The following is a 13,917-nucleotide window of genomic DNA, read 5'->3' as shown; positions in this document are numbered from 1 at the left end:
GAGATTCTTGACACAAAGTCCAAGGAAGGATTGTGTTTTTTTGGCAGGGGAAGGAACATTCTCTGATTCCCAGTGGAATCCGGCCAGTGTCACTGTTACCTGACATCATCTCTAACGCAAAGTTGTTCAATCTACTCAAAGAGATCACATTTTTTTGCAACTAAGTATCCAGATCTGAAGTCTGAAGCTTAGAACTGTAAATGAAATATTCTGGGGTAAACCAAAACATCACAGAATCCATTTGTTTTTCAGTTCTGAATGACTGTACCAAGGAGAAGGATTCTAATGATAGAGGATTCATGACTGCTACCTGAAGCTTCTGATGAGGCCACTCCCTTTAATCAACCCCTTTAACTCTCAGGTCAATGGCATCAAAGTGTGTGTGGTTTGTAAGGAATCTATCCAGCTGCCAGCTCATTCCTGTGACTCTGAACTCATTTAACTGCTGCGGGAATAGAGACCAACGTTTCCTGTAAATCTTTCTCAGGTGTTGTGTAGAACTCTACAGATCAGAATGTTACCTCTGATATGACCTTGTAACACCTTCTGTCTCAGACTACTCTCTAGGGTGTTTTCAGCTTACTATTTCCTGTTTGGTTTTTTCCTCCTACTTTTCAACCTTATTAATTCTCTTGCCGCTGATATAAGAAACCAGACCCAGCTGCTGCCCCAGTGCAATGCTGCTGCTGCTGTTAAGTCGCTTCAGTCGTGTCCGACTCTTAGCGACCCCATGGACTGCATCCTACCAGGCTCCTCGGTTCATGGGATTGTCCAGGCAAGAGTACTGGAGTGAGTTGCCATTGCCTCCTGCAACAGTGCAAAGACTCCATATCAGAACCAGCAGGGTCTGCAGCCTCAGAGGAGAGCGCCTCCTACTGCTCAGGTGAGGGTCCCACAGGACAGAGGAGCCTTCTCATTTTCCAAGTCAACGCCCCGTGTGTCCCATTTCTCTCTCCTCAGGTAGCAGACAGCTCCGCCTGGTGGACGGGGGCGGTCGTTGCGCCGGGAGAGTGGAGATCCTAGACCAGGGCTCCTGGGGCACCATCTGTGATTACAGCTGGGACCTGGACGATGCCCGCGTGGTGTGCAGACAGCAGGGCTGTGGAGAAGCCCTCGATGCCCCTGTCTCCTCCTACTTTGGGGCGGGATCAGGGCCCATTTGGCTGGACAAGGTGAAGTGCACAGGAAAGGAGTCCCACGTGTGGAGGTGCCCTTCCCAAGGCTGGGGGAAGCACTACTGCGGTCATAGCGAGGATGCAGGAGTCATCTGCTCAGGTATGGTCAGTTCATTGCCCATCAGCTGGGAGAATGGAAAGTTCCAAGAAAGCTGGTGTCTGATCAGAGGGACAACAGGGAACGCATGGGCTAGAGAGGACTGAGACAACTACCCATCCTCCCTGAGTGCACTGTCACTGTGAGCAATGAGCTTCATGTACTTTCCTCTTACAAGTCTCTGCTATTCTTTTCTTCTCCAGTGGTCTTACCTGAAACTAAAATAGCTTTATTTATTCTCCCATTTAAATCTTCATGATTTTTTTTTTCATAATTCATGTTTTGTAAGAGTGAAACATTTGCTAACAGCCACATACACACTCTTCTTTGCACAGGAAGGCTATGAGAGTGAGGGACAAAAAATGAGGATGTACTTTCCTGGGTGGAGTTGTTTCTATACAAACAGTGTGAGACATTATTTTGCACTAGGTTAGTATGAGTGAAAGCTACTCCTCCTGTAGGAGGATATAATTTACATATATAGAGGGTACCCCTACAGGGGTTATCATTTAACAGATCACAGATTCTTATGGATTTTTTTGCCAGATTTCAAATTTCCTTTGCAAATTTAGACATAAATGTTTATAGTTCTTTGATGGTAGAGAATTGTTGATGAAATGCTCTGAGTCACATATTCTTCCACTGTTACTAGAAAAGTCTCTCTCTCCAATTTTTCCTTTAGAATATCTGTATAAATGCAAAGTTTGGAGGAACACTTAGCCATGCACTGACAAGTCAAAGGTGGAGGTAATAAAACTTGAATTTCTGTGTTTTATGTTAAGAGATTATATAGTTTATATTTGATGACTTCAATGATATAAGAGAATTGCGTTTGGGGGCTTATTTGGAGTTAATGGACACATATAATTTTTGAAGAAGGTGGAAAAGGTTTTATAGTAGCTGGGAGGAAGGAGAATGGCAATGGGAGCTGATGAAGGTTACTGTGAGGTTCTCTGAGCAGCACTGAGGGGCCAGGTGTGGTATGGAGGATGCTATGTGTGCCTAAGGACACAGGATGTGTCCTACACAGCAAGAGACCAGAAAAGGATATGTCTTTACTATATTTAATATATTACTCACATCGGCCTTCTATTTAATAATTTTCTTGGAATTTTCATGCACATATTCTTCCATATAAATTTTAAAATCAAGTAGAAAATAAAAAAGATATACTATATCTCAGAAGTCTCTATCTTGATATGTATAAGACTTTATTGATTATTCAGCATATATTTGAATATTTCACATGTGTCAGAGTATATAAAACAGAATACAAGAAATACTTTTTTCTTGTTCTTTCTAAATATTTAATCTCATAAAATTAAAATAAGAATATCAATAACCTCAGATATGCAGATGACACCAGCCTAATGGCAGAAAGTAAAAAGGAACAGAGGTGAGCCTCTTGATGAAAGTGAAAGAGAAGAGTGAAAAAGCTGGCTTGAAAGTCCACATTCAGAAAACTAACATCATTGCATCCAGTCCCATCACTTCAGGGCAAAGAGATGGGGAAACAATGGAAACAGCAACAGACTTTATTTCCTTGGGCTCCAAAAACACTGCAGACTGTGACTGCAGTCATGAAATTAAAAGACGCTTGCTCCTTGGAAGAAAAGCTATGACAAACCTAGACAGCATGTTAAAAAGCAGAGACATTACTTTGTGGCAAATGTCCACATAGTCAAAGCTATGTTTTTTCCCAGTAGTTATGTATAGAAGTGAGAGCTGGATCATAAAGAAGGCTGAGCGCTGAAGTATAGATGCTTTTGAACTGTGGTACTGGAGAAGACTCTGGAGAGTCCCTTGGACAGCAAGGAGATCAAATCAGTCAATCCTAAAGGAAATCTCAACCCTGAATAACTCATTGTAAGGATGTATGCTGAAGCTGAAGCTCCAACACTTTGGCCACATGATAAGAAGAAATGACTCATTGGAAAAGACCCTGAGGCTGGGAAAGATTGAAGACTGGAGAAGAAGGGGACGACAGAGGATGAGATGGTTGGAAGGCATCACTGACTCAATGGACATGAGTTTCAGTAAACTCAGGGAGATAGTGAAGGACAGGGAAGCCTGAAGTGCTGCAGGCCATAGGGTAACAAAGAGTTGGACACAACTGAGTGACTGAGCAGCAAAAACAACCAGTTAAATAAAAATGCTATCATTAGAATGTGTAGCCTGTGACCAAATTCCCAGCCAGAGGAGACTAGGAGTCCTAATCTGGGCCTCTCTGGGGAGATGGAAATGGATAAATAATAAAAGGCAAGCAGATCATCCTCTCTCTCATCATTCATTCTTATATCAGTGGTCAAGCTAATCCTTCAATTCTTTAATTTCTGTGGTGTCTTTTCTGTTCTCTCCTGCTTTCTATAGTAGATTTTTATTCTTTTACATCATTCTTTCTGAGACTTCAAAGTTCACATACTTATGCAATCAGAGTCCTTTACCAGGACAAATTCTACCATGTACATAAATAACCATGAGCACACTCAGAAACCAGGCAAATTATTTTAAAAATTGTTCTTTATGATTTGCAGGGATTTTTTCCCATTGGATTACCTTTCCTCTGTCCAAATGTGGTCCATGAAGGATGAAATCATGATCATGAGTCTTTTCTTTGGTCTCTCTCTCATACTCCATCCACTCCTTGGTTAACATACCACTCACCCCACCTCACTCCCTACAGAAGTTCTTCCCTTTTGGAGTGTCCTTTCCATCTATTTGTAGCTCTTAAGATCGTTTCTTCTTTTCTACACTGGGAGAATTGGGAAATGTAGCAGTGTTAGGTGGCAAATGGGAGAAGCACAGGGGGTAAAAGGTGTTAAAATCTCGTTGAACAAGTGTTTGGTTTCCAAATCTATGTTACGTCCCTATTGAGTCTTTTGCAATTTAGAGTTCTCTAAAATATATATGGCTTGCTTGCTCTCTGTTCTCTTCCTCTCACTCTCCTTTTGTATAGCTTGCTGGCTTCTTATCTCAGAAATCCAAAGAGGAAAGGAATATGCAGTTGGCATATAGATAGGGCTAGAATACATTAAATTATCATCACTCCTTCACATTTGCTAAGAATCTCATGCCTAGGATGAAGTAATCAACTAACTCAGTTGTCTTGCATAATCCCACTGAGACTTCACTTTCTCTCAGGTGTGTTCATAAACCTTAGGTTTTAAGAACGATGGCTAGGATCATTCCCTCCCTCTCCTATGACTCTCTGAGCTTTCGTCATTTCCAAACTTACCTGTGAACAACTTCTTTCTCAATTAGGTTACCTAATTGTGACCTAATGCCTGCACTCAGATGCAGCCCACATGATATTCCCATCCTCAGTGACTTGAATATTGGCTCAGAGAAAACTGGCCAGAATTCTAGCCCAGAAATCTCACGATGACCTTCTAAACCTCTCTGGCTCTTAGGCCTCTAACCTCTTGAATCCCATGGACCTTTTTCACTTTCAGTTCAGCTCTCTACCCACGTTTGAATGTCTATCACTGTGCAGTGTCTTTGGGTCTTGTAGTTTCCAGGCCCCCAGATAAGAATTAACATTCCTAACCAAAATATATATTCTCAGGATTCAGCCATTCCAAACTGACCCTGCAGTCCTTCTGGATACCTCTTCAGAAACTTGCTCATGAAAATGCAATCTGACAATGACAGTCAAATTCTTCTTATCCCCTCTTATTTCACTGTTGGAAAGTAAAGCTTTCCCACCATTGCCTGTGAGATGTTGTTTCCAATTGTCAAGCCAGGTTCATGAACACTCACTGGGTTTGTCGTTCATTGTTTGTCTTAGGATTTGTGCGTCTGGCTGGAGGGGATGGACCCTGCTCAGGGCGAGTAGAAGTGCATTCTGGAGAAGCCTGGACCCCATTGTCTGATGGGAACTTCACACTCCCCACTGCCCATGTCATCTGTGCAGAGCTGGGGTGTGGCAAGGCTGTGTCTGTCCTGGGACATGTGCCCTTCAGAGAGTCCGATGGCCGGGTCTGGGCTGAAGAGTTCAGGTGTGAGGGGAAGGAGCCTGAGCTCTGGTCCTGCCCCAGAGTGCCCTGTCCAGGGGGCAGGTGTCAGCACAGTGGAGCTGCTCAGGTTGTCTGTTCAGGTGAGATGCACATCAGGACTTATCCTCTGTGTACACTCAGTTCAAGCTAAAAAAGAAATCAGATTTTGCTGAAATCCTCTTTTTCTATTAGTGTACACAGAAGTCCGGGTTATGAAAAATGGCAACTCTCAGTGTGAGGGGCAGGTGAAGATGAATATTTCTGGACAATGGAGAGCTCTCTGTGCCTCCCACTGGAGTCTGGCCAACGCCAATGTTGTCTGTCGTCAGCTCGGCTGTGGCATCGCCATCTCCACCCCAAACGGAGCAGAAGGAAGTGATCAACTCTGGAAAGCCCGATTTCACTGCTCAGGGACTGAGTCCTTCCTGTGGCAATGCCCTGTGACTGCCCTGGGTGGTCCTGACTGTTCCCATGGCAACACGGCCTCTGTGATCTGCTCAGGTAAGACAGGGAAGGGCTACTGTACTTAGGACGCTCCTGGGGTGAAATGTCCCCAAAGCAGAGAGTAAGGGAAAACAGGCTTAAAAAGAAAGATATTCCGTAGTGAAAAATTTAGTCTTGTTACTGAACTCAGGTTTCAGCTGCTCATTACTCAAGAATCCAACACTGAGAGATGAGTGTGTGGTAAAATTAATACAGCTTTATTGAGTAAACCAGCAGTTCTGGGGAGACAGAGGACTAATGTACCAAAGAACCAGCTCCTCCTTGCTGCTCAGGGGCAAGAGTTTTTAAATGGGAATTTCTGGAGTGCACAGGTGGAGGTTGGGGACACGTTACCTGCAGAATAGCACAGCTAGCTTTGACAATCATCTTGAAATAGGTCTGATCACTGTCACCTTTATTGTTTGAATTACAATTAATCATCAGTTCTAGTGTCGTTGTGTTCCCATCTCCTTGAGGCCGATTCTTGGAGTTGTGTTAGGTGAAGATTATGGGTTTTGCTGTTGGCTCAGATGGTGAACAATCGGCCTGCAATGCAAGAGTCTTAGGTTTGATCCTTGGGTTGGGAAGATCCCCTGGAGAAGGAAATGGCAACCCACTAGTCTGGTCATCATGTAATTTTTTTGCTGCCACATGTTTGGGATTTCAGTATCTGCAAAATAGCTCAAAAGATATGGCTCAGACTGTTATCTATAGCCCATGAGAAGGAACTAAAGGACCTTGAGTTTGTTTAGGGCTAAACTATTATTATTTTGTCCTATTTGACTGTTTTCATTTGTTTCTGAATTTTTTTCATTTCTGTGATTAAATTTATTCTTTAGTTAGGTTTTTCTACAAACAGGCAAGTGGAGGACATGAGGGTGGTCTGTCCTGAGAAGGCTCCATAAGGTCCTGCTCCATAACATTCTCATCGTTCACTCATTTTTTCAGGGGAAAGAAGTGCTAAGAAGTGCTATGTCAGGGAAAGAAATGCCTAGATGAATAATATTTTTTATGAAAGATTATTATTTAAGGATAATAATAGAGAACAAATACAAACAATAAGTGTATACCTAGGTCATGTTCCCCAACCTAGATCTACAAAGAGAACATTCATAGCACCATAGAATCACTATTGCCTCCCAATAGCTGTGTCCTCCTCCTCTCCAGGGAGGACTGCTTACCTAAGACTTGTACTTCCAGAGAATATTTTCTCAGGTTTTGAACTTTATGTAAAACCATACATATGTTTTCTCTTGTGTCTAATTTCTTTGACTCCAAACTGTGTTTGAGATTCACTCATGATGTTGTTTATGGCAACACTGTATTCATTTTTATTATGATAGAGTATTCCTTTGAATGATCACATGACCACACACTAAACCATTCAACTAATGGCAGAGATTTGAGTTTATTTCCAGTTCTTGACCTTACAAATACAATGGTGCAAATTACCATGATGATGACTTTTGGAAGAAATATTTATTATGATTTTTGTGTGTTTAATTCTGTCTTATATTTTTATTTTCTTAATGGTATGCTGTACTTCAATGAGCCAAGTTATGCATCTTAGGTTTGACTTATCGACTTTTTCTCTGTACATGTAGTGCTCCTTCAGTCAGTCAGTTCAGTGCAGTCGCTCAGTCATGTCCGACTCTTTGTGACCCCATGGACTGCAGCACACCAAGCTTCCCTGTCCTTCACCATCTCTTGGAGCTTGCTCAAGCTCATATCTGTTGAGTTGGGGAAACCATCCAGTCATCTGATTCTCTGTTGTCTCCTTCTCCTCCTTCCTTCAGTCTTTCTCAGCTTTAGGGTCTTTTCCAATGAGTCAGTCCTTCCCACCATGTGGCCAAAGTATTGGAACTTCAGCTTCAACATCAGTCCTTGCAATGAATATTCAGGACTGATTTCCTTTAGGATTGACTGGTTGGAGCTCCTTGCCATCCAAGGGACTGTCAAGAGTCTTCTCCAACACCACAGTTCAAAAGCATCAATTCTTCAGCATTCAGCTTTCCTGCTGGTCCAACTCTCACATCCATGTGTGATTACTGGAAAAATCATAGGTTTGACTAGATGGGCTTTGTCAGTAATGTCTCTGCTTTTTAATATATTGTCTAGGTTGGTCACAGCTTTTCTTCGAAGCAGCAAGCATCTTTTAATTTCATGGCTGCAGTCATAATCTGCAGTGATTTTGGAGCCCAAGAAAATAAAGTCTGCCCCTGTTTCCCCATCTTTTTGCCATGAAGCGATGGGACCAGATGCCATGATATTAGTTTTTTGAATGTTGAGTTTTAAGCCAACATTTTCACTCTCCTCTTTCACTTCCATCAAGAGGCTCTTTAATTTCTCTTCCCTTTCTGCCATAAAGGTGGTGTCATCTGCATATCTGAGGTTATTGATATTTCTCCCAGCAATCTTGACTCCAGTTTGTGCTTCATCCAGCCCAGCATTTTGCATGAGGTACTCTGCATGTAAGTTAAATAAGCAAAGTGACAATATACAGCTTTGATGTACTTCTGTCTCAGTTTTGAACCAGTCCATTATTCTAATCCACAGAGTTCCTTATATCCTTTGTCTAGTCCAAAATCACAAAAATGTTCTCTGAGAGTATCTCACAGAAGTGTAATTGCATTTTTTTTTTTTGCATATAATTGTACATTGCTTCTAGGATTGACATCTCTGTAGGATAAGGGGCAAGTGTCATGTTTTCATCCAGTTGACTCAAAATCTTTTTCTGAGAAGACTATTCCCCACTGCAGTGTCACCTTTGTGATAAGCAAAAGGGCACATATGTCTGAATACATTTTTTAGACTCTCTATTCTGTTCCACTGTATTCTTTGTCTCTCCTTGCACCTGTACCGCATTTTCTTAATTACTGTAACTTTCTAGTAAGTCTTAAACCTTCCCTGGTGGCTCAGATAGTAAAGAATCTGCCTGCAAGGTGGGAGACCTGGGTTTGATCCCTAGGTTGGGAAGATCCCCTGGAGAAGGGCCTGGCAACCCACTCCAGTATTCTTTTTTTTCCCCACTTATTTTTATTAGTTGGAGGCTAATTACAATATTGTAGTGGTGTTTGCCATAAATTGACATGAATCAGCCATGGATTTACATGTATTCCCCATCCCAATCCCCCCTCCCACCTCCCTCTCTACCCGATCCCTCTGGGTCTTCCCAGTGCATCAGCTCTGAGCACTTGTCTCATGCATCCATCCTGGGCTGGTGATCTGTCTCACCCTTGATAATATACATGTTTCGATGCTGTTCTCTCGAAACATCCCACCCTCGCCTTCTCCCACAGAGTCCAAAAGTCTGTTCTGTACATCTGTGTCTCTTTTTCTGTTTTGCATATAGGGTTATCGTTACCATCTTTCTAAATTCCATATATATGCGTTAGTATACTGTATTGGTCTTTATCTTCTGGCTTACTTCACTCTGTATAATGGGCTCCAGTTTCATCCATCTCATTAGAACTGATTCAAATGAATTCTTTTTAATGGCTGATTAATATTCCATGGTGTATATGTACCACAGCTTCCTTATCCATTCTTCTGCTGATGGGCATCTAGGTTGCTTCCATGTCCTGGCTATTATAAACAGTGCTGCGATGAACATAGGAGTGCTCGTGTCTCTTTCAAATCTGGTTTCCTCAGTGTGTATGCCCAGGAGTGGGATTGCTGGGTCATATGGCAGTTCTATTTCCAGTTTTTTAAGAAATCTCCACACTGTTCTCCATAGCGGCAGTACTAGTTTGCATTCCTACCAACAGTGGAAGAGGGTTCCCTTTTCTCCACACCCTCTCCAGCATTTATTGCTTGTAGACATTTGGGTGGCAGCCATCCTGACTGGCGTGTAATGGTATCTCATTGTGGTTTTGATTTGCATTTCTCTGATAATGCCCACTCCAGTATTCTTGCCTGGAGAATCCCCATGGACAGAGGAGCCTGGCGGGCTATAGTCTATTGGGTCACAAAGAGTTGGACACGACTGACTGACTAAGCACACATAGTAAGTCTGGGCAACTTTAATTTAAAGAAGTTATGTTGTTGCTTTTCTTGCCTACTGCTTTGGTCATTCTTGGTTTTTGTATTTTGTATACATTTTTGAAGCTCCAGTACTTTGGCCACCTGATGCAAAGAGTTGACTCACTAGAAAAGACCCTGATGCTAGGAAAGACAGAAGGCAGGAGGAGAAAGGGATGACAGAGGATGAGATGGTTGGATGGCATCACTGACTCAAAGGACATGAGTTTGAGCAAGCTCCGGGAGTTGATGATGGACAGGGAAGCCTGGTGTGCCGCAGTCCTTGGGGTCACAAAGAGTGGGACACGACTGAGTGACTGAACAATAGCAACATAAAGTTTGAATCAGTTTGTCATGTTTCAGACACACACCTGCACAAGGGAATTTGATTGAGGTTAGATTTAATCTGTATATAAATTTGAGAATGACTGACTTTGACAACATTGAGTTTCCCAATTCACTGACAAAATATATCCCTTCATTGAGTTAGGTCTTGAATTTCTCTCAGATGTTTTGCACATGTTTAACTAGGTTTTCTCCTAGGCATTTTATGGGTTTGATGTTATTAGTATTTCCTTTAGTGAAGGTTTTCTAGGAATGAATTCTCTCTGAACTTGACCTGGATTCCCCAAATGTTAGATTAGTATTTTGCTTTCATCCCTCTTTCTTTGTTTTCTCTCTCTCTCTTGTTCTAGCTTTCCCTTTCTCTCCTTATTTGTCCCTCTCCTGCCCTGTTTTTCCCTGAGTATGTAAAATCTTTCTGGATTAGGTTGCAGACATGATGCTCCTTTATCCCTCCCTCCCAACAACAACAAAAATACTTCTGGGAATTTCCTTACATAATACAGTACACTCAAATCTTTAGAGATGTCAGCCCCAGATGACATCTAAGTGCAACCACATGAGAAACCCCAAAGATAGAACTGCTGAGTTGAGTCTTTCCCAAGTTACTGACCCAGGAAATCATGAGCAAAATTAAAAAATAAATTCCTTCAGCTGCTAAGATTGGGTGGAGATTTTGTTATATAGCATTATTAACTAGGCACTTACCATATGACCAGCATTTCTAAAGAGAGGAATATTTATCCTCTGATCTTCCATTTTACTATTTCTACTTTATGCTGATCAAATGTGCTGATACACTCATTCTCTAGTCCTTAATTTCAGCTGTTAACTTTTTCAGCTGTAGAATTTTCATTTGTTTTTGTTATCATTTCTCTGCCAAGATACACATCATGTTAATTAATTCTTTGTGCAGTTGAATCATGGCTATTTAAATTCTCTGTCAGACTATAAAACTCTCAGAGGAAAACATAGGCAGAACATTCTTTGACATAAATTGCAACAAGATCTTTTTTGATCAACCTCCTAAAGAAAATAAAAACAAAAAAAATTTTTTTTAAAAAAGGACCTAATTAAACTTAAAAGCTTTTACATATCAAAGGAAACCATAAACAGGGCAAAAAGACAACTCTCAAAATGGGACAAAACATTTGCAAATGAAGCAACTAATAAGGGGTTAGTCTTCAAAAGACACAAACAACTCAATATCAACAAACCAAACAAACCAATGAAAAAATGGGAAAAAGACCTAAATAGACATTTTTCCTGACATACAGATGGCTAACAAATGCAACATCTCTAATTATTAGAGAGATGCAAGTCAAGACTACAGTCAGAATACTTCACACCAGTTAGAATGTCTATCATTTAAAAATCCACAAAGAATAAATGCTGGAGTGGATGTGCAGGAAAGGGAATCCTCCTACATATGTAAATTGGTACAACTACTGTGGGTTGTCATGCCCTTTTCCAGGGGACATTCCAACCCAAGGATCAAAGCCAGGTTTCCCGCAATGCAGGGGGATTCTTTACTGTCTCAGCCACCAGACTCTGAAGCCCTACACAATTGATACTAAGTATAAAATAGATATTGCCTGGAGAATCCCATAGACATGGAGCCTGATGGGCCACAATCCATAGTGTCACAGAGTCAGACACGACTGAAGTGACTTAGCATGCATGCACACATAAGTAGATAAATAATAACCTATTTTATAGCACAGGGAACTCTACTCAGTGATCCATGGTGACCTAAATAGGAAGTGAATCCAAGAAAGAGGGGACATATATATATATGTGTGTGTGTGTGTGTGTGTGTGTAGTTGTTGTTGTTTAGTCACTGAGTTGTGTCTGACTCTTCTGTGACCTCATGGACTGCCATGCTCCTTTGTCCATAGGATTTCTCAGGCAAGAATACTGGAGTGGGTTGCCATTTTTGTGTCCAAAGGCTCTTCCCAACCCAGTGATGCAACTGCAGTCTCCTGTTTGGCAGGCAGATTCTTTACCACTGGGTCACCTAGGAAGCCCATATGTATATATATAACTTACTAAATTTGCTGTACAGCAGAAGCTACCACAACATTGTAAAGTGATTATATGCAAATAAAAATTAATAAAATTAAATAAAATAAATTCTCTGTCAGGTAACTTTAAGAGCCAAATACCCTGGGAAATTTTTTAATGTTTCTTTTTCCTCTTGGTTTTCCATGAGATGTCTTTTATATAAGTATTTTTAAAATCACAAACATTGTAGATAAAAAATTGTACAACTCCTTCAGAAATGATTTTATTTTGCTTCTTCTATTTAAGGGATAGACTTAAGGATAAAACAAATTATTTAACTCATTCTTAGGGCAAAGTTTGACTTAAAAGAGGACTTGTGCCATTGTCAGGACCAGGGCTCTTCACAGAGAAAGAGAACACTAAGATTATAACTTCACTGGTATCTTACAGCTTTCATCTCAGCTCCATCACTAGGTCACTATTAAAAAAATTTTTTTTTTCTTTTGAACTTTTTACTTTGTATGGGGTATAGCCGATTAACAATGTTGTTGTAATTTCAGGTAAACAGCCAGGGAGTCGGCCATACATATACATGCATCCATTTTCCCCCAAACTCTCCTCCTCTCCTAAAAATTATTTAGTTTAACTGACTTTCCTGTTCTTTAATCCTCCCAACCCTCTAATCATCGCTGTTTCTTCAGGAAACCAGACCCAGGTGCTGCCCCAGTGCAACCGCTTTGTGTCTGAACCAAGAGGCTCTGCATCCTCAGAGGAGAGCGCCCCCTACTGCTCAGGTGAGGGTCCCACAGGACAGAAGACCCTTCTCATTCCCCAGGTCACGGCCCCATTGTCCCATTTCTCTCTCCTCAGACAGCAGACAGCTCCGCCTGGTGGACGGGGGCGGTCCCTGCGCCGGGAGAGTGGAGATCTTTGACCAGGGCTCCTGGGGCACCATCTGTGATGACGGCTGGGACCTGGACGATGCCCGCGTGGTGTGCAGGCAGCTGGGCTGTGGAGACGCCCTCAATGCCACGGGGTCAGCTCACTTTGGGGCAGGATCAGGGCCCATCTGGCTGGACGACCTGAACTGCACAGGAAAGGAGTCCCATGTGTGGAAGTGCCCTTCCCGGGCCTGGGGATGGCACGACTGCAGACACAAGGAGGACGTGGGGGTCATCTGCTCAGGTCTGTGCTGCAGGCTGTCCACAGGCTGGGGGAGGGGTGGGGCCCTGAAGAAAGGGGATCTGATCCCTGAGGGAGAGATGCTGCAAGGACCAGAGAAGGAGGCTTCCTCCCGTGGAGCACGTCTTTCCAGCAGATGTGGAGACAAGGTCCTTTCACTGCCTCCTGCAGCAGGGGAGATTCTGGTCTTTTCTTCTCCATAGTGTTTCCTGACAGAGCCTTTTCTCACAGTTTTTCTTGAAATCACGGCTCACCCTTCTGGTACATATGGTAGAGAAATCTTAAAGCCACTGTGCTAGTTTTTGTTTGTTCTATGACAAATTGCCACATTGTTAATGGTTTAAAACAACATATTTATTTCCTTACACTTCTGTAGCTTAGATATCCAGCAGGGATCCCACTGGACTGTGATAAACGTTTCAGCAGGGCCACATCACTTCTGAGCCTCTGGGAATGAATCTGTTTCCTGTCTTTTCAAGCTTCTGGAAACTGCCTGCCTTCCTTCATTCATAACCCCCTTCTGTTCATCATCAGAACAGCAAAACTCCACCCCTCTAACCATTATCCATATTCACATTTTACTCTAGCCAGAACGAGGAAAAGGATTCCACTTTAAAGG

At 42.2% G+C, this 13,917-nt stretch overlaps 1 protein-coding gene across 1 annotated transcript in view; it reads left to right on the top strand.

Moving 5' to 3' along the window:
* LOC122680749 (antigen WC1.1) overlaps nucleotides 1-13,917 on the top strand; it is a 53,568-nt gene that overhangs the window by 24,310 nt on the left and 15,341 nt on the right. The window contains exons 8-12 of the mRNA XM_043882423.1: nucleotides 961-1,275; nucleotides 5,060-5,368; nucleotides 5,460-5,768; nucleotides 12,818-12,910; nucleotides 12,987-13,301. Coding sequence (XP_043738358.1) covers nucleotides 961-1,275; nucleotides 5,060-5,368; nucleotides 5,460-5,768; nucleotides 12,818-12,910; nucleotides 12,987-13,301 — 1,341 coding nt within the window. The remainder of the gene's footprint in view (nucleotides 1-960; nucleotides 1,276-5,059; nucleotides 5,369-5,459; nucleotides 5,769-12,817; nucleotides 12,911-12,986; nucleotides 13,302-13,917) is intronic.

This window comes from Cervus elaphus, chromosome 22, assembly GCF_910594005.1.
Source record: "Cervus elaphus chromosome 22, mCerEla1.1, whole genome shotgun sequence".
Classification (NCBI taxonomy): Eukaryota; Metazoa; Chordata; class Mammalia; order Artiodactyla; family Cervidae; genus Cervus; species Cervus elaphus.
Note: the sequence above shows the minus strand (reverse complement) of the source record. Positions and strands in the feature narration are given on the sequence as shown.